At 49.0% G+C, this 17,759-nt stretch overlaps 1 protein-coding gene across 14 annotated transcripts in view; it reads left to right on the forward strand.

Annotated features, from left to right (window-relative positions):
- Nucleotides 1-5,601: 5,601 nt before the first annotated feature.
- The window catches only part of Nin (ninein), a 97,543-nt gene continuing 85,385 nt past the window's right edge, over nt 5,602-17,759 (forward strand). For 10 of the 14 annotated variants that reach the window (XM_041658094.1, XM_041658093.1, XM_041658101.1 and 7 more), the window contains exons 1-2: nt 6,202-6,248; nt 15,003-15,206. In XM_041658094.1, coding sequence (XP_041514028.1) covers nt 15,024-15,206 — 183 coding nt within the window. In that variant the 5' untranslated portion in view covers nt 6,202-6,248; nt 15,003-15,023. Of the gene's footprint in view, nt 5,819-6,038; nt 6,249-6,290; nt 6,602-15,002; nt 15,207-17,759 lie in introns of those variants that run through there. The other 4 variants (XM_041658097.1, XM_041658099.1, XM_041658098.1 and 1 more) reach the window with 4 other exon arrangements.

A 17,759-nucleotide genomic window follows, 5' to 3' on the forward strand; every position in this document is an offset into this window, starting at 1 on the left:
TCCAGGATGCTGGCAGGGGCTGATGTGAGTGGGATGGAGGTGGATGGGGCCCAAGCATCCTCCCACGTTTCCTTGGAGGACCAGCATCTCACAGATGTCACTGCCTTCTTAGTCTCTGGTCGTCTCTGTCAGGCTCCCTGCAGATTGGAAGAACAGGTGAGGCAAACTTCAGCAGTTTTCTAGTTTGTCGCTTCTAGGTATTAAAATACTGTACAGTGGGTGCCTTCCTTCTGAAATTTTAGTTTAAGAAATACTTTTGGAGGGAACTGGAGAGATGGTTCAGTGGTTAAGGGTACTGGTTGCTCTTCCAAAGGACCTGGGTTCAAATCTCAGCACCCACATAGTAGTTCACAACTGTCTGTAAAGCCAGTTCCAGGGGATCTGACACCCTTATACCAATGCACAGAAAATAAAATTAAGTAAATTTAATTTAATGGAGATCTGAGGAGTTTAGAAGGTGGCAAATCTTGTTTTTTGTTTTTGTTTTTATTTTCAAGACAGGGTTTCTCTGTAGCTTTTGGTTCCTGTCCTGGAACTAGCTCTTGTAGACCAGGCTGGCCTCGAACTCACAGAGATCCACCTGCCTCTGCCTCCCGAGTGCTGGGATTAAAGGCGTGCACCACCACCGCCCGGCTAGAAGGTGACAAGTCTTAAATAGTAATATCATTCCTTTGACAACTTGTATCCTTTTAAAGTAGCTAATTGGGTCATCCATAAACAGTCCCAGGAAGCAGATGCTGTGGGACCAGGCTTGGGGTCAGATACATCTACTTTGTCATCTTTTGTTTAGTTGTTTGTTTGTTTTGTTTTCCAAGACAGGGTTTCTCTGTAGCTTTGGAGCCTGTCCTGGAACTAGCTCTTGTAGACCAGGCTGGCCTTGAACTCACAGAGATCCACCTACCTCTGCCTCCCAAGTGCTGGGATTAAAGGCGTGCGCCACCACCACCACCAGGCTTACTGTGTCATCCATCTTAAGCATAGCAGTCTCCATAGGTCTACCAGCATGAAGAGAGATGGGCTACAAGCAAAAATATACAGCAGAAGCCAAAAATTACACAAACACATGTGGAAAAATACTTCATTGGTTTTAATAGTGATTACATGTTGAAAAGATATTTGGGGACATATTGGGTTAAACATTTTTTTTCTTTTTTCTTTAAGATTTATTGTGTATACAATGTTCCTCCTGCATGTACTCCTCTATGCCAGAAGAGGGCACCAGAACCTCATTACAGATGGTTATGAGCCATCATGTGGTTGCTGAGAATTGAACTCAAGACCTCTGGAACAACAGTCAGTGTTCTTAACCTCTGAGCCATCTCTCCAGCCCCCGGGTTAAACATTTTAAACAATAATTTTATGTGTTTACCTTTTAAAATACTGCTAAAATGCCGCCACCGTTAAAAGCTTGAGCTACATATGTAACTTACATTTATTTCTATTGGCCAGAACTGCTTTAAGTGGGTCTCCAATTTTTGTACAAAAGCTCAAAGGTAGTCCCATTTGGAAAAAAAACATTATATTCTACTCAAAGATCTTTTAAGTGGAGCTTTCTTGTCGCATTGGTCAAGTGCTTAGGGCTTTTAAAACTAATTTTCCATTTCCTTCTTTGAATGAAGCTGCAGTGACCATCTATAGCACTTTGGGACAGTAGACCATTTCCAGATTCCAGATTCACAGAATAGGATGGCTCCCAGAATGATAGGCAGCCTAATGCCGCCAAGGGCGTGCACCGTCCTCTCTGCGAGGTGTGCCGCGCAGCTGGAATACACCTAACTGTTCAGCTCTAAAGATCCGCAAGCTCAAGGACAGATTCCTGCTGTGCTTTTAACTTCTGCACCAAAGACAGAACACGGGCACTAACTACGTCAAAGGACTGGTAGTCTGGTTAGAAAGAAAAGCTGTGGAAAGATTCAAAGGCGCATGCGTGGAACTGAGCTCCTGGAGGTCGGCTTCCAAGAGGATTGGCTTTTTCTCTACTGGGGTGGGTCTTAGGTGCCTAGAAAGGCACCGGGACAGCAAGTGACAGGCAGTAGTCTCAATGAGAATGGCAGCCATATTTTAGCGACATCCTTGCCCTCTGCTCTGCTGTGCTGAAATCCATATATGTTTGTCCAACAAAGTTCAGTGCCGCCTTTAAGGAATCCCTTACTCTATCACACACGGGTATTTTTTTCTTCTCTAAGGGCAGGGACTGAGAATGCCTCCTCAGAACACTAAGGCAGTCCTGGCTAACTTTAAAATTTGAGCCGAATCTATCTCTTCTTCTTTTATGTACCTCACAGAGGAGGGTGGAGAGTCGGAGTCCTAAAGAGGGTGGCCAGGGGTCAAGGCCAATCTTCCGACCACTCCCTTCTCTCTGTTTGTGTTCTTTCTTCCTGGTGGACGGTTGCTGCATCTCTGAAATACAGATTTTTTTTTTCTTTCTCTCTCTCCTCTTTTCACCATCGAATCTCCTCCGAGAGAAAGCATGGCATCTCTCTTTCACTTAGTTCCTGGGCTAGCCAGAAGGGTTTGGGAGCTATTCTGTGAATAGGAAAGAACACACAGAGCCTGGCGTGGTGGCACACACCTTTAGTTCCAGCACTCAGGATCAGAGGTAGGTAGGTGGGCTCTGTAAATTCAAGGCCACCCTGGTTAACAGAGCGAATTTCAGGACAACAGGGCCAGATTACACAGAGAAACCTTGACTCAGAAAGAAAGAAAGAAAGAAAGAAAGAAAGAAAGAAAAGCACGGCAACATGGGGGTGGGTAGGTTGAGTTGAGTCAGAACTGCAACCTTGCCCTTACTTGGGGCAGGGCATCATTCTTTAGGTAGCAGGAAGTTTGGAAGGCTACCTTCCAAAACCCTCTTCTCCCTTCTCCCCCATTTTATTTTTTCACCCCATGCCCATCTCCCCTCTCTACTTCACTCTTCTCTTTCTCTAATTTATCTTCATTGTCTGATTCTGATCATTTATAAAATTTCCTGCTGGTTGTGGAAGCAGGAAGGCCAGGCTCTCAAACCAGCCGGGGCGACGCGTTAAGCCTGGGTGTGGTGGTGCACACCTTTAATCCCAGCACTTTAATTGTAGCAGAAGCAGGCAGATCTCTTGTGAGTTCAAGGCTAGCCTAGTGAGGTCCAGGACAGCCAGGGCTCTGTAGAGAAACCCTGTCTCAAAACAAAACCTAAGACTAAAGTTTCTTAGGGAAGAAACAGAGTGACATCCTCTTCCAGGGCATGTGCTACAACCAACTTTTTGCAAGTTTGAAACACCTGACAACTCCAGCCCAATACTGCAGTATGCAACAAACAAATGCATACATGTAGCGAGCAGAAAACAAACCCCAAACAAGAGGGGCAAATACTTCAAGGTGCCAGGCTTCATTAACAAGGTTCTGCAAAATAAAGATCAAAATCAAAGGCAGATGAACTACGACAAATAAAAGTGCTCACAGGCTCACAGGCTCACAGGGGAGGTTTATTGGAAGGGGAAATAGAAGGGGCAGAGAAGAGGGCAGAGACCAGTCCCTGGGGACAAGAGGGGTAGAAAAGAAAGAGGGAGGGAGGGAGAGGGAGAGGGAGGAGAGGCAGAGGGAGAGGGAGAGAGAACAGGAGGTGGGCAGGGCCCTTTTAAAAGGGAATGGAGCTAATGTGCACAGGTGGTGCTCTAGGGGATGCAGCTGAGGACATATCCTGTCAGGACCCCACGGTCAGGCCTGTACAGATGCCTGAATACTAACAGTGGCCATTACCTCCATCCTGTCAGGACCCCCACGGGCAGGCCAGTACAGCGCCATTACCTCCAGGCAAACGTTCACATCACTTTTTTCTTATAAGTAGAATGAAAACTATTTAAGGCCAAGCGATAGGCTGGTTCTAAGTGAAGCTTTTGGTTTTTTCTAAGACTAATCACCCACCCTGGGCACAGGATCTTAAAGAATCTGCCTCACACGTGCTCTCAAGAACCCTGTACCACCCAGCAGCAACTGCCTGGCTCCATGCTGTCCCCTCCTCTGTGGCAAGGCTGGAGGCAATCCCAACACTGACTCCACCCTAGCGCATCCTTTCAAAAAACCAATCTTGTGTTTTTCTGGTTACACCATGCCTAGCAATCTGTGCTTCCTCCGCAAGGAGCGAACACCGCCTCTGAGAGCGCCTGCCCCAAGGACCCCTGCTTTGATCTAAGGCACTATCTCCTTCTCAAGGATTCTTGGTGGTGAAATAAGGAGAGATAACCAGCACTATGGATCTGCCCTGGCAGAGGTTGGTCGAAACAAGGAAGCTGCCTCTTCATCCTTCACTGCTGAGGCTGCTGGTTGTTTGAGTGTTCAGTGAGCTGATTCATTCTCTTGTTCATGACATCTCTGTAAGTATCTGGGTAGTAGGTTGATGAGTTGTGTTGACCAACTGAATAGCTGTGTTTGTAAGTTTCTGTATGCTAAAAGGGATGGCTACGAGGAGGAGCTCCCCTTTCCTATTCCCTAGATGCACTGTAGCAGAGATTTGGATTTTTCAGATAACTGGCTTTGTTATATGTGTCTCCTAAGTTTTGAGACAACTGTGGATTCATGTAAGAAATCATGGAGAGTCTCTAAACGCTTCATTCAATTTTCTTAACTCTGCAGAACTGTAGCACAATATAAGCAGAAAATAAGGAACTAGGCCATGCTCGGCCTGGGGCTCCACTAAAATCTCACCGGTTTCCCGGGTTCTGGGTTGTGAGCATTTAAGTTCTAGGCAGTTCTGCGGCAGATGAGCTGTTCTGAATCCTAGGTCTGTTAAGGGCTTTCTGTATGAAGCTCTGGTTTCCGGCACTTCCAGCTTCCTGCTTTGAAAAAAACGCTAAGGCATCTGTCTGCCTCCTTGGGGCTTCCAGCCTCCTGGCTTTTAAAAAGCTGTGTGTCTGTCTCCTCAGGGTGCTTGTCATGAGGAACAGGTCACATCTGTTTCCAGAAGCCTGAACTTGCCAGTTTCCTTTCTGTCCCCTAGAATTTGTCCCACATTCTTGTGGAAATAACTTGAGAGTGTAATAATTTGGGCAGATCCTTTCTTCCACAAGGGCCACTCTTGGATCCCGGGAAAGGTATTGCCTCCGCCTATAGCTCCCTCCACCTCTAACCTGGATTTGCCACCCTGTGACAAAGGATTGACTGCACCATCAGAGGTTAGACAAGGGACAGGGCACCTATGAGGATGAGGTGGGCAGCTACTGATGTATTTAGAAGTGGTTCTAAGAGGTCCAGAGGGTTCAGCGCTCTACAGGGTTCTTTGCTCTTTGGGACCCTTTCCCGTGACCTTCAAAAGACTCTCCAGGGTTGGGAATTCCAGGGTCGCCTGTAGGTTACAGAGGCACCCGAACTTCACTTTAGGTCAGGCTGGGGTCTTCACTCTCCAGAGTCATTGTGGGCCCTGCGCCAAGCCACCAGGTGCTAGCGGATGCCTTTGAGAGGAAAATGAGGCGACGGGCAAAGGACCGCGTGGTGGCAGTGCCAGCTGGTGCACCGAGGTGACCTCGGGACGCCGAACCCACACGCAGAGCCAGGGCGTTCTCAAGTTCAAATCTCCTAGGCGGGGGCTCGCTCCCGCCGGCTTACAACCGCCACCCGCTCCTCCCTCGGCCGGGGCAGGAGGAGGAGCCGCGCCCTGGCCGGCGTCCCCTTGACTCCTCCCTGCGCGGCCCGGCTCTTCCTCCCCCGCGGCCCGATCTCCCGGTGGCGGCAGCTGAGCCGGGAGCGAGCGCGCTGGGCGCGGCCGACCCGTGCCGCCCGGCGGAGCTCAAGAGCCCGGAGGTCATGGTCTGTGCTGTGACGCGGGGTGCCTGAGCCCCGGGACGCGGTGAGCGACAAGCTGGGGACCCCCGGGAATCTAGCGACCTGGGAGATCGCGAGGCCTTGGCAGCCCGTGCGCCGTCTGCTGGGGACCCCGAGCGTCCCGCGCCGCGCTGACCCGCAGACCCCGGGATCTAGCACGCGGTGGCGGTCCGGGAGGGGCGCTATCGCCGGAGGGTGGCGGCGGGGGCGGGGGAGGGGCCGCGGCGCCGGCGGGGGCGGGGGATGCGCCGGCGTGCTTTTGTGAGCGCTGGCCCCTTACAGATGGAAATGACGCCCGCGCGGGTCCCCAGTCGCGTCCTCTGGAAGGACGCGTGCCCGGCTCGGCGGCGCGGGCTGCTCGGTGTCGCGGCGCTAGCGGGGCTCTAACAAAGCGCCCTTTCCTTGCAGAGCTCCGGAGGCAGCTGGCGCGGGCGCTCCCCAGAGGCCGACGGAAGGTAGGCGAGGCCGGCGGCGCCGGACCACCGGTCTTGGCGTGTGAGCTCCGCGACCGTGGGTGGGCAGGTGGAGCGGGGACGCCGCGCGGGTTGCTAGGGACCTGGACTGGCCCGCCCTCCCGCCACACCTCCGCCTCCCAGACCTGAGGAGTCCGGAGCTGAAAGCTGTTACTGTGCCTCTCTCCAGCATCCGGCAGGACCGGGAGCAAGCAGAAAGGGTTCTTGTTCTGTGGGTCGAGGCCACCCAGGCAGCCCCGAGATCCAGAAGCCTGTGTGGGGAGCCCCTGGGTGTCGGCCTGCGCCTCCCGGGAACGCAGGGCTGTTTGGAGTCCTAAAAGTGGAGATTTCAGAAGGTGCGTGGGATCCGTGCAGGTAGAGACTTTTGGGTGCAGCTAGCCGGAAAGGGGGACAATACATTTTGACACTTGTTCTGAAAACTCGATCGCCAGAGCAGAGGAGTGTGGAATGGAGTGAGGAGTGGGTGTAGGTGCGGAAGAAGTATCCGAGGCTCGGGTCGGCACTGCAGTACCACCCCCACTTCCCCCGAAAAAGATAACTGTTGGAAAGCATCCTCCGCTAAAAGCTCTCGGTGAAACAGAGAGACTGCAAGGGGTGATGTTCCCAGCCTCAGCCCTGACAGACCCTAGGGTGCAAATGAAAGGGGACTAGTACTGGGAATAGTGACCTGCCAGAGATCGTGTTTCCATACAACTATTATGAGCCGGCCTCGACGTCCCTTACCGGGAAACCCCCCTCTCCAGTCGTTGAGGAAGTCTTGAGAAGGCTTTCCGTGCAGCTCAACCAGTACCGGCTGTGCCGTTGTCTACGTGCCGGCCACGGTAGCTTTTAGGGCGCCCCTCTCAACCTCACCTTAGCACCCGAGCTAAGCTCCTGAGACCACGAACTATTTCTCATTCGGCTTCTCTCAGATATATCATGTTGGCATAAATTTATCTGTTCGCATGCTTCCTGAGGCCTAACAAACCACAAGAAAATATTTGGGGGGTATCGGTGTGCCTAATTCTAATGTCTTCTCCAGTGGTAGCATAGGCTGTTGGAAGCTGGTCTGGAATATTAGTATGTCTCGCTGTGGAACTGAAAGTAGCTGTGAAATACCCCGACTGTTTGCCGGTGACATTACAGGCAGGCTGAGAGAGGAGTTTGTGTGGTCTCTTCGTCTGTGGTTGGTGTTCATAGGGAGGTGATGAGAACCTCTGGGGAGAGGAGCTATTGGCAGCCTGTTTATTTTCTCAGCTCTCTGGTGCTTTAGAGAGAGGCCTTCCGAACTGCAGCATTGAGAAAGCTAATGGATTGCCCTTAGCAAAGGCCAACACAGATACTGGGGCAAAGAAGAGGAGTCACCCTGTATGTGGTCCTCTCGTTGAAATGTCACAGTCATTTTAATAGGTGCTTGCTCAGAATGTCACAGTTCTTTTTTCATTTTAGATATGTAACAGTCCTTCACATCAAAAGATGTCAACTCACAGGACAAGAACAGGGCTCCACTGAATTCTGAACAGCCAATCTTCATTTAATAGGCAGTGTTCTTATCATGAGTCAAATGTTGTTCATATAAATTGTTTTAAATGTCACTGTAAATGACTTTCTAAACTAACGTTTCACTGGTCTTGAAACATCCATTTTATGTTGATAATGAAAATACATTTTCTGAGTCTTCCACTGCTAGAGGCTTGGCAGGTGTCACCAGAGCCGGACAGAAGGCTTACTTTTATAGATGCCATCTCATTTGTAAGCCATAAATAATGCAGTTTGAACTCTGGCTATTGATCTTGCATCTGTTGGCCAGAGGCTTGTGGGGTAGCTCACTGAACCTCGCAAAAAGATGTACTTATCCAATTATTTTTACAAAGAAGATAATTTAAAACATTATGGATTTATGCAAACGAGAAACTTCATCAGCAATTAGCTTGCTTCTTTACCGCAGTTTGCGTAAGCAATTAGACTCTCACTCTGCACGGAAAGGGCAAGAAGCATCTATATATTAATACCCCAGCCCAGCTGGTGAAATACCATGTGTAGGTGCATGGACAGCCCTTCTCCACACATGCCTTAGGGAGTTCATAGCTTCAGCCACCCTAAATGAACTTATGCGAATACAGCTCAAGAAATGAAAGCTGAGCTGGATGGTGGTGGTGGCGCACGCCTTTAATCCCAGCACTCAGGAGGCAGAGGCAGGCGGATCTCTGAGTTTGAGACCAGCCTGGTCTACAAGAGCGAGTTCCAGGGCAGGCTCCAAAGCTACAGAGAAACCCTATTTCAATAAACAAACAAAAACCCAAAAAAGCAAAACCAACTCCTCCAAAAAGAAAGAAAGAAAGAAAGAAAGAAAGAAAGAAAAAGGGAAAATTGAAATCTGTTTCAGGCTTTCATTTTTAGAAAAGAAAGTAACAAACAACTTTTTTTTGGCTCCTATAGTTTGCTGTAGTGGTTGATTGTAGGTTACAGGATCTGTGTTGTGCAAAGCTGTTTCTCCTTAACTGATTAGGTAATCCACCTGCTATTAGGTGTTACAAAAGCCTGGGTTCAGGACAGTAAAATGCTAAAGTGTGTTTAGGCTGAGAATAAATGCTAACAGGGTGCCCTTAGCACAATTGCATGTTAGGATATGGTTAGCAAAGCGAGCTTTCGAGTTCATTTGAATGTGAATTTCCTCTGTTCAGTGGCATGCTGTCATTTCTCTCTACCTCATTGTGTTCCTGGTGATGCTGTACTGCGTGTGGTTTCCACCTTTAAGGGAGGAGCCTTTGGCAGTTCGCGGCTGAGCAGCAAGCAGTGCTTTGAAGAAGTGATTTAGGTAAAAGTGGGAGCCGCTGCTTACCCTGGAGCTGGTCCCGCACTTGAGTATTCTCCTTATTATTTCCCTTTACACTAAAATTGGTACAGGATTAAACCTGGAAAATCTTTTCAGCTGGTAAAAAACGCTTGTGGAAGAGAGGAAAGAAAAAAGGAACACTTTAATTTGCTCATGGGCATTATTGGGGTCTAATAAAGGTGCACATGAAAAGCCTTAGCAGGCGGGGTTTGTCTGTGTTCATCATTGCAACCCCGAAGTAACGAAAAGAGTGACTTGGTGGTCACTGCCTGGGCTGTGGACCCCCAACAGCTGTGTCTGAACACAGGTCCGAAAGCATCTATTATGGTACTCTCGAAAGGAAAGAGGCTGAACCTAGAGGGGCGCGCAGACATTCCGCAGAGCCGTTCAGCTGCTGGCCATCTGGAAGGGAAATAAAAGGCCTGGGTTAGGGACTCTGGTTTTGTGCTTATTTATGATTTGGTTTTCACTCGCCAGATTTTATCCCCTTTTCACTCCTTCCAGCCCAGAATGGACACCCTCCTTGGCTGGGCATCCCTCTTACAAGCTCCTTGCTATAACCTGGTATGGGAAAGTTTATATGCTGACCTTCTGTGAGACACTTCATTACTTCAAACCCACCTCCACCTTTTTTTTTTTTTTTTGAAGTCCCGGTTGGCACCGTTGTCATCGGCAGGGTGGGGCGGCGGGGTGCCGAGTAGTGAGTGGCGTGTGGCACATATCTGCGATAGCTGTCTCTGCCAGAGTCTGTGGCCTGGCCATGTGACCCTCGCCTTGTTTTTTTTTTGTTTGTTTGTTTGTTTTTGTTTTTCTAGACAGGGTTTCTCTGTGGTTTTGGAGCCTGTCCTGGAACTAGCTCTGTAGACCAGGCTGGTCTTGAACTCACAGAGATCCTCCTGCCTCTGCCTCCCAACTGCTGGGATTAAAGGCGTGCGCCACCACCGCCCGGCATGGAACTAGCTCTTGTAGACCAGGCTGGTCCCTAACTCACAGAGATCTGCCTGCCTCTCCTCCCAAGTGCTGGGATTAAAGGCGTGCACCACCACCGCCCAGCCCTCGCCTTGTTTAGGGCTCTTTGTGAGTAGGATGCTCCCAGTCATTGTCAATGTGGATGGTTATTGGGTAATAAGTGTTTGGATTGCTCGCTCTATGCATCCACATTTTATTCAACTATCCCTAGTTAGAGCATCCGCATATTGCCCACCCTGGCCCCTTTATTCCTAAGAAGACATAAAGGCTTCTGGCTGGCTGATTGGGAGGGTCCTCGGTGAAGCTTTACCAAGGTTTATGGCTGTCTTCATTGAACTAGAGCTGTTCTTTGCAACTTCGGGGAGTATTTACTATTCTAAACTTACTTTGTAAGTTTCCTGCTGCAGCAGGAAACGCTGCTGCTGACGTGTGTCTGCTGGGCCTGGAAAGCACTGACTTCCCAGATTAGACACTGAGTATTCATTTTAGGGAAAGTCCCAGAATGATGTGTGAGTCCCGAGCTGTATCCATTACTGAAGGTCACGGTCACCTTAACATAAGAATGTATTTCTTCTCAGCTTCAAAGCCAGCACTGCTTCAGAAAAAGAGAGAGTGCCTATGGTATCTGTGCATTCCTAGGGATATATAGGCTGTACTCATTTGATCAGTAGATGGAGGTGGGCGGGGATTCCCCCACCTCTGCCCATTCCAGTTTGGAAGAGTGTGGCCTAAGACTATCCAAGGCTCTCTCAGTTCTGTCCTGCCTGCCGCCACATAAAGGGATGCCATTCAGTCATTCCTTCACTGTTGCTTCCGCTGTGCAGGTATCAGATTGAGGGGTAATAATGGTCACGCTCTAAGTCAAAACATAGCTCCTCCTCCACTGTAGAGGCATTTCATTTGTATTTTAGTCAATAAAGCTTGCCTGAGGATCAGAGAGTAAAACAGCCCCACTGGTCAGCCTTACAGACCAGGCAGGCAGTGGTGACACACACCTTTAATCCCAGTAGCCACACTAGTTTGCCACAGAAACAGGGCGGTGCATGCCTTTAATCCCAGCCCTAGAGAAGAATATAAAACGGAAGGAGACAGCTCACCATCTCATTCTGAGATTCCTGGAGGCAGGATCGCCATTTCAGACTGAGGTTGAGGTAAGAGCCGGTGACTAGCTGTTTTGCTTTTCTGACCTTCAGGTTGAACCCCAATATCTGCCTTTGAGTTTTTATTAATTGTGCTTCACTCCAGTGTAATGCTGTGGCCTTGAACAGGTTGCCTAATTTTGCCAAGGCCCAGTTTGCACATTTGAAATGCGGAAGTGATACTACTCTCTGTGTTCCTGAACTAGGAGGATTAAATTATATGAATCGCAAAGTACTCGGCATAGGCCATGCTCACTGTAAATGCTGGCCACAACTTACTAGTGATGCCTTCTGAGGTCCCATCTCTGCCTTGGCCTTTCTGCAGTTACATGATGTTAAATTTGTCAGTAATCTGCCGTTTTAGGCTCAGGGAGCCAAGCATTGTCTATTACTGTCATCACTTACTAATATAGTGATGTTCCTGTGGGTGACATCGATGGCCCATTCTTAGCCACTGCTCACTGGCATTCCAAGTTTGGCTGCTCTGAAGACAGACGTCTTTCTGACTGACTTGAGTTACTCTCCTGAGCTCACACTTCCTTTCCAGGCCTCAGGTATTTTCTTGCCTGATTTTCAGTTGCCTCTCCTGGACCGGTTTCTCTGAACCTAGCCACTTCCACTAGCTTGCCCTACTTAGTTCTAGAATAACCCTTCCAGATGGCTGTTGTTATTCTCATTGTCTAAACGAGGGGACTTGAGAAGTGTTTCAGCACAGATCCTCCTCCCAAGTTCTGTCTCTTCACCACAAAATGCAGCTGTAGTTTGTGACTCCTTTGGCATCATCTCCAATGCACCAAATTTTACTTTTGGTGACGTCGCTGCGGTTTGGTAGTATTTCTTCTTGGTTGTGCCTAACACTGAAAGTGCCCTGGGGAAGGGGGAGATGGAGATAACGTGTGTGAAAGAAGGCAGTGCAGAAACAGTCCGTGCTGATTTTGGCATCTCCCGCAGGGGGTAAGTTTCCTTCCCTGGAATCTCCATAACATGAGGTCAGCCCATTTACTGAGTCCCTCAGCCAAAAGGATGGATTGTTATTTTGCGGGGGAAGGAAAGACAATGATGAAGTAGAAATCGTGGCCCCTACGCTTGCGTTCTTCTTGACAAGTGGGGAGGGGAAAAATTCTTGCACGGGAAATTACAGATGAACATTTGGAGGATTGTATCACCAGCAAAAATGCATTTGGTGCCAGATGAGAACTGACAGCTTGTCACCGTGTATGACATCTCCTGGATGCTGCAGCTGGAGCACTTGTCCCACTGGGGTGGAGCCTCCCTTCTCCCACATCACCTCACCCCCATGCACACATACCCTTTACCTCCCACCCCACCCTCACATACCCCTCACCTTCCGCCCCACCCTCACATCCCAACCCACCCCCATTCACCCCTCACCTCCCACCCCCACCCCCATTCACCCCTTACTTCCCACACCCACCCTCAATTTCAGTCGGAAGAACGTTCTCCTAAGCTTTATGCTCGCTGTCTGGGGAACCTGGGAGCTGAAGTTCAGGGATAAGAAAGAAAAGCTTCTTTCAAATGAAGGAAGTTTGATCTAGTGAAAATCCAATGGCCTCCTGAAATCAGACATGCTTGCTAACCAGGCTCAAAGCAGCAGGTAGGGCTGGGCCTTGTCTGCACATGGTGAGTTTCGCTCCCTTCCATTGGCAGATTGACAGACAGATCACTAACCCTTGAAGATGATGTTGAAGAGGGGACTGTTGGGAGGCTTTCAATTTTGAGTTTATACACACGCCTGCAGAAATCACGTGAAAGTCGACTTGGCTGGCTTTTCTAAAGTCGGTCAGATTACAACCCAGAGGACTGATGAGAATGAGCCTTCGGGCTGTGAAAATCCCAGAGCCTGTGGGGGTTCCCAGCAGGTCTTAGTTGACAATTAACTGGCCCGCTTTGGTGAATTGCATTAGCCAGAGCGCCTTCCTTTTGTGGCTTGGTTTAACACCTTCCTGTTTCTTTTCTGAAGCTCTGCTGTTTATGTAGCACTCCCAACATATTTTGAAAACATTTACATACTGATTAGTTAACCCAGCAGACCAACCCTGGGAAGGCAGCCAGAGCCCGCTGCACCTCAGGAGTAAGCTGCTGTTGGGGGAGACCTTCCCAAGCCCAGGAGCCCGGACCCACACCCTGCCATGCTGCTTTCGGAAATGGCCCTCTTTAACAGTGAGCTAGCTGTGTGGCAGCGTCATTCCAGCCCATCTGAGGTCACCTAGCTGTGGAGGTCATGGCTTTGTCCGACCTTGTCATATTTTGGACAGTTGTCTGTGGAAAGAAAGCTAACATCCCAGAGCACCGCTGAATTGCTTCAGAAAGCTCCATTGCCTTGGGTCCTAGCTATGTGTAGCAGCTTAAATTACCCGGTCTCTGTGTTACTGAGAGCCGCCCTTTGAGTTCTGACTCAGGGCTTTGTTGAGTTAAAGGTGCTGCTGTTACTATCAGTGCTCTTTGGGGATTGAACTCAGGGCCTTGCGCACATGCATACATGGTGTACTACGGAGCTGCACCCCTAGGCCCTGGTGGAAGGTGCTGTGTTCTGTAGTAAAGGGGCTGGCTGAAAGCCTGATTGCAAATGGCTGAGGTCACCCTCCCAAGGGGATGTCTTATGTCTGACACCCACTGATTGCATCATGAAGTTTCTTCCAGGTGCGCAGGATTTGGGCCGGATCCAGCACACTAAAAAATTGATTATAGTATGCGAAGGGAAAGAAACATCTTATCCTCCCCCACCTCAACCCCCCCCCCCCCCCGGTTTATTGAAACAGGGTTTCTCTGTGTAGCCCTGGCTATCCTGGCGTCTGTAAACTAGGCCTTGAATCCAACCATCCCCCAGCCCCTGCCTCCCAAGTGCTGGGTTTAAAGACATGCACCACCACATCTGGCCTATGAAACATCTTATGATTAAAGTAAAATACCTGGAATTGTGTGGTTTTAGTTTTAGCAGAAGATGACTCTGAGTTTTTGATGGCTTCAGGTTTTTACTGCTCCTAGGGATGGTGGAAGCCCGGGAACTAGTCTGAGGGCAGGGGGATCAGAGCTGTAGGAACAGGGCTGCCAGGAATGAAGCCCAGTTGCTGGAAGTGGTGGAGTTCAGGGATGCTGTTCAATTCTCAGAAACAGCTGGTGGCTCCTCAGGACCTCTCCACGGGAAAGGTTGGAGTGGTGTTTTGCTCTTTCTCTTGGCAACGAAGATTTACCTAGAGCACCCTGGGATTACAGAGAGCCTCGGGGAATACTTCCTGTCATACTGCATGTAATTGCACCAGCAAGGCTAATTGAGTTGCTTTTTGAGTAAAAGGCTCTGGTCCCCTGTAAATCGGGGTGGCTAAGCCAGTGCCTCTGTTGTCGCTGTGATGTGGGAGAACCTCGGCTGAATGAGGTGGAAATAGTCAGCTGGCTCACCCCTCAGGTCCCAGCATGGGGCAGGTTGTCTGGAGCTTGCTGACTTGTCTGGCAGCTCTGACCTTGCAGTGACTTGGTACTGACAATGATCTCACCTGACCTGACTGTCAGGTAGAAGTAGCCTTTCACTTTCTTGAGTCCTCCGGGCTGATAGGGGAGAAACCCTCCTGGGTCCGAGTTTGATAGGCAGGCCGTGATCTGACAGCAGCTGAGATTCTCCGTGCCTAACTCCTTCTGTTGTAACATTGCAGATTTGCCCCTGGTGCTAATGTGTGTGGGAGTACCATTGGCCAGGAGGGCCCTGCTGCAGTGTCCCGAGTGGCTGATGGGGATGGAAGAGATGCATGTGTCCAGAAGTGACCTGCCCCAACCTGTACTCCTTTCTGTCCCGCACAGGTGAGCGCTGTGGGCTATGGGATGGATGAGGTGGAGCAGGACCAGCACGAGGCCCGACTCAAGGAGCTGTTTGACAGTTTTGACACCCTGGGAACTGGGTCTCTGGGTCAAGAGGAGCTCACTGACCTCTGCCATGTCCTGAGCTTGGAGGATGTGGCCCCGGTGCTGCAACAGACACTACTTCAGGACAACCTCTTGGGCAGGGTAAGACCTGGGGGACAGCAGTTTGTGGGAAGTGGGACGTGGTTTTCTGTCAGGGTGCTGGGGCTGGTGACAAGCCACAGGTGTGTTGCAACTTGTCTCTTGCAGCCTGGCCGTTAACCAGGGACATGCAGTTTGTTCCTGTGATAAGGGTCTGTGCTGAGCATTATGGGTAGATTTTTTCATGTTCTTTGTGGGTCATTTCGTTGAATCCACATTTATCATCGGGACAGAGAAGGGAGGGGCAAGGTTGCCATGGAAAGGAAGAAAAAGGGAGGAAGAAAAGCTGTCCTTCACAGGAAAAGCAGGTCTCTAGCCTGACTTTTAAAAACCTGTTTCTTGTGAGGGCCATTTTGAGGCGGAGACTAAACCTTCCATCCAGGAAGACAGGAAAGTAGACACAGCGCAGGCTGGCATGCGTGTGTGTGAAAGCCAATATTAACTTCCACATCTGACAACAAATGCTCATATTTTCCCCCTAGATCACGTCACAGGCAAGAGAAAGAGGAGAGAGGTTCCCCTTCCTCCCACCCCTTAGCAGCGAGACAGACATTTGGTCTGTTCCAATCTAAGAACGCCTTCAGTTCTCCCAGTCATGATCAGTAGCCTCACTTAGGACACTCTGTGTAGAGTCTTTCACTGTTGCTTCTGGACCCAGCAAAATGAAAGAGGCGGGACTTCTGAGCTGTGCTGATAATTGTGACACTCTGTTCACGGGATTTGTCCTGTGCTATAACTTGAGGAAGCAGTCATGACCTTGATTCAAGCAGCTGGACTTCCTCTCTTTATTTCCTGTTCACCGTCTTTCAACTGACAAGGCCACTAAGTGACCCAAGGTGTAGTAGAAGATCTTGGCTATGTGTCGTGTGAAGGAGACAGGTATAGCACTAACCCTGAAATTAATGTTAAAAAAAAAATGACATTGGGGGCTTGACGTCATGGATGTGAGATCAAACAGCTCATATCGCGCTTAACGAAAAAGAAGTTGAATTCATTGCAGAAAGTTGGGCCACTCTTGGTCACTTGAGGAAGATTAGATGTCTGTGACTATGTGTAGTTCCTAGAAAATGTTAAAAAGACTCATTGCAAAGGCAGTAAGAATAGCGGTGTGGAAGATTGAACCATTTACTCCATGTGTGTTATTTCGTGCACTCCAGGGTTTTGAGTACTGCCTGGGATTTAGGCGTGGTGGAAAACAGTACCGTCTCCCAATGTGGTCCTCGGAGGTTTTAGGCTTTTTGGTGATAAAGGAGTTTGTTTCAGGAAGCACACTTGTCTTTGACTGATGGTCTCCCCAAGAGCCTCTCTTAGAGGAAGAGGGGATCCCCGCTGCACCCAGATTCCACCGCAACAGCTGGCTAATAATTTGCTCTGCAGATGTTAGGCCAAAACCAGGGGACAGTTATCGATTGATTTGTTAATGGCTTGACACCACCAGCCTGCTTTTTACATTTGCTATTTGCCTGAGTAACGCTCACCTAAGTGGTCTAGAGTGTGATATTTACTCAGTGAGCCGGTGATAAAGTTAAATAGATGTCTGCATATTGATTTCATGTGGGAGGTCCCTGATGACTGTCTGGAGAGACAGAGTGGGCACGAATTAATGCACTACTGTTAGATTTGCATTTTTATGAAACTGAATTATTCTCCTGGGGTGATCATATAAACTTGGCCATATGCTGTGAAGACGTCTCATGGTTTGTAATTTTAAGTTGTAAAGCAATACATTTCTCAGAGTTTACTGGAGCCTTTCTGTGTATCACCTCCATGATACACTGAGTAGGGATCAGACATTGTTAAGGTGTAAGTGTTAAAGATTCAGTAGACATGACACGTGGTAGCTGTGTGTACTGATGGGACAGAATGTGGAATTTCGATACACGTGCGCTATACATCATGATCAGGTCCAATGACTGACGTGTCCTGTGTTAGGAACATTACAAATCCTTTCCATTATCTTTTTTGAAATATTCTGTTATCGTTGTTAACTGTAGTTATTCTACTTCTTTTGCATTTTTATTTATTCTGTGTGTGTGTGTGTGTGTGTGTGTGTGTGTGTGTGTGAGAGAGAGAGAGAGAGAGAGAGAGAGAGAGAGAGAGAGAGAGTCAGTAGACAACTCATGGTAGCAGGTTCTTTCTACCATTTTGGACCTGGGGATCAAACTCAGATTATTAGGCCTGGGCAGCAAAACTTTTTACAGGTTTTTGTTGTCATTGTTTTTAGTTCGTTTGGTTTTTTTTTGTTTGTTGTTTATTTTTTTGAGACAGAATCTCCGTCTGTAGCCCTGGCTGGCCCAGAACTGGTTATATAGACCAGGCTGGCCTCAAACTCACAAAGATCTTCCTGCTTCTGTCTCCCAAATACTGGGATGAAAGGGATGAGCCACCATACCTGTCCTAAGTTGATTTTTTTTTAAAAAAATGTCAACTGTCTTTCTTATTAGAAGTCTATAGAGAAAGTTACAGACTGGGGATATAACTCGGATGGTAGCATGCTTGCCTGGTATATGTGAGGCCCCAGGGCCAGTCTCTGGGACCACCGCCATCTGAGGGTGA

Source organism: Microtus oregoni, unplaced genomic scaffold (genome assembly GCF_018167655.1).
Source record: "Microtus oregoni isolate MIOR12 unplaced genomic scaffold, Mior012 000009F_ref0000495, whole genome shotgun sequence".
In the NCBI taxonomy this organism is placed as follows: domain Eukaryota; kingdom Metazoa; phylum Chordata; class Mammalia; order Rodentia; family Cricetidae; genus Microtus; species Microtus oregoni.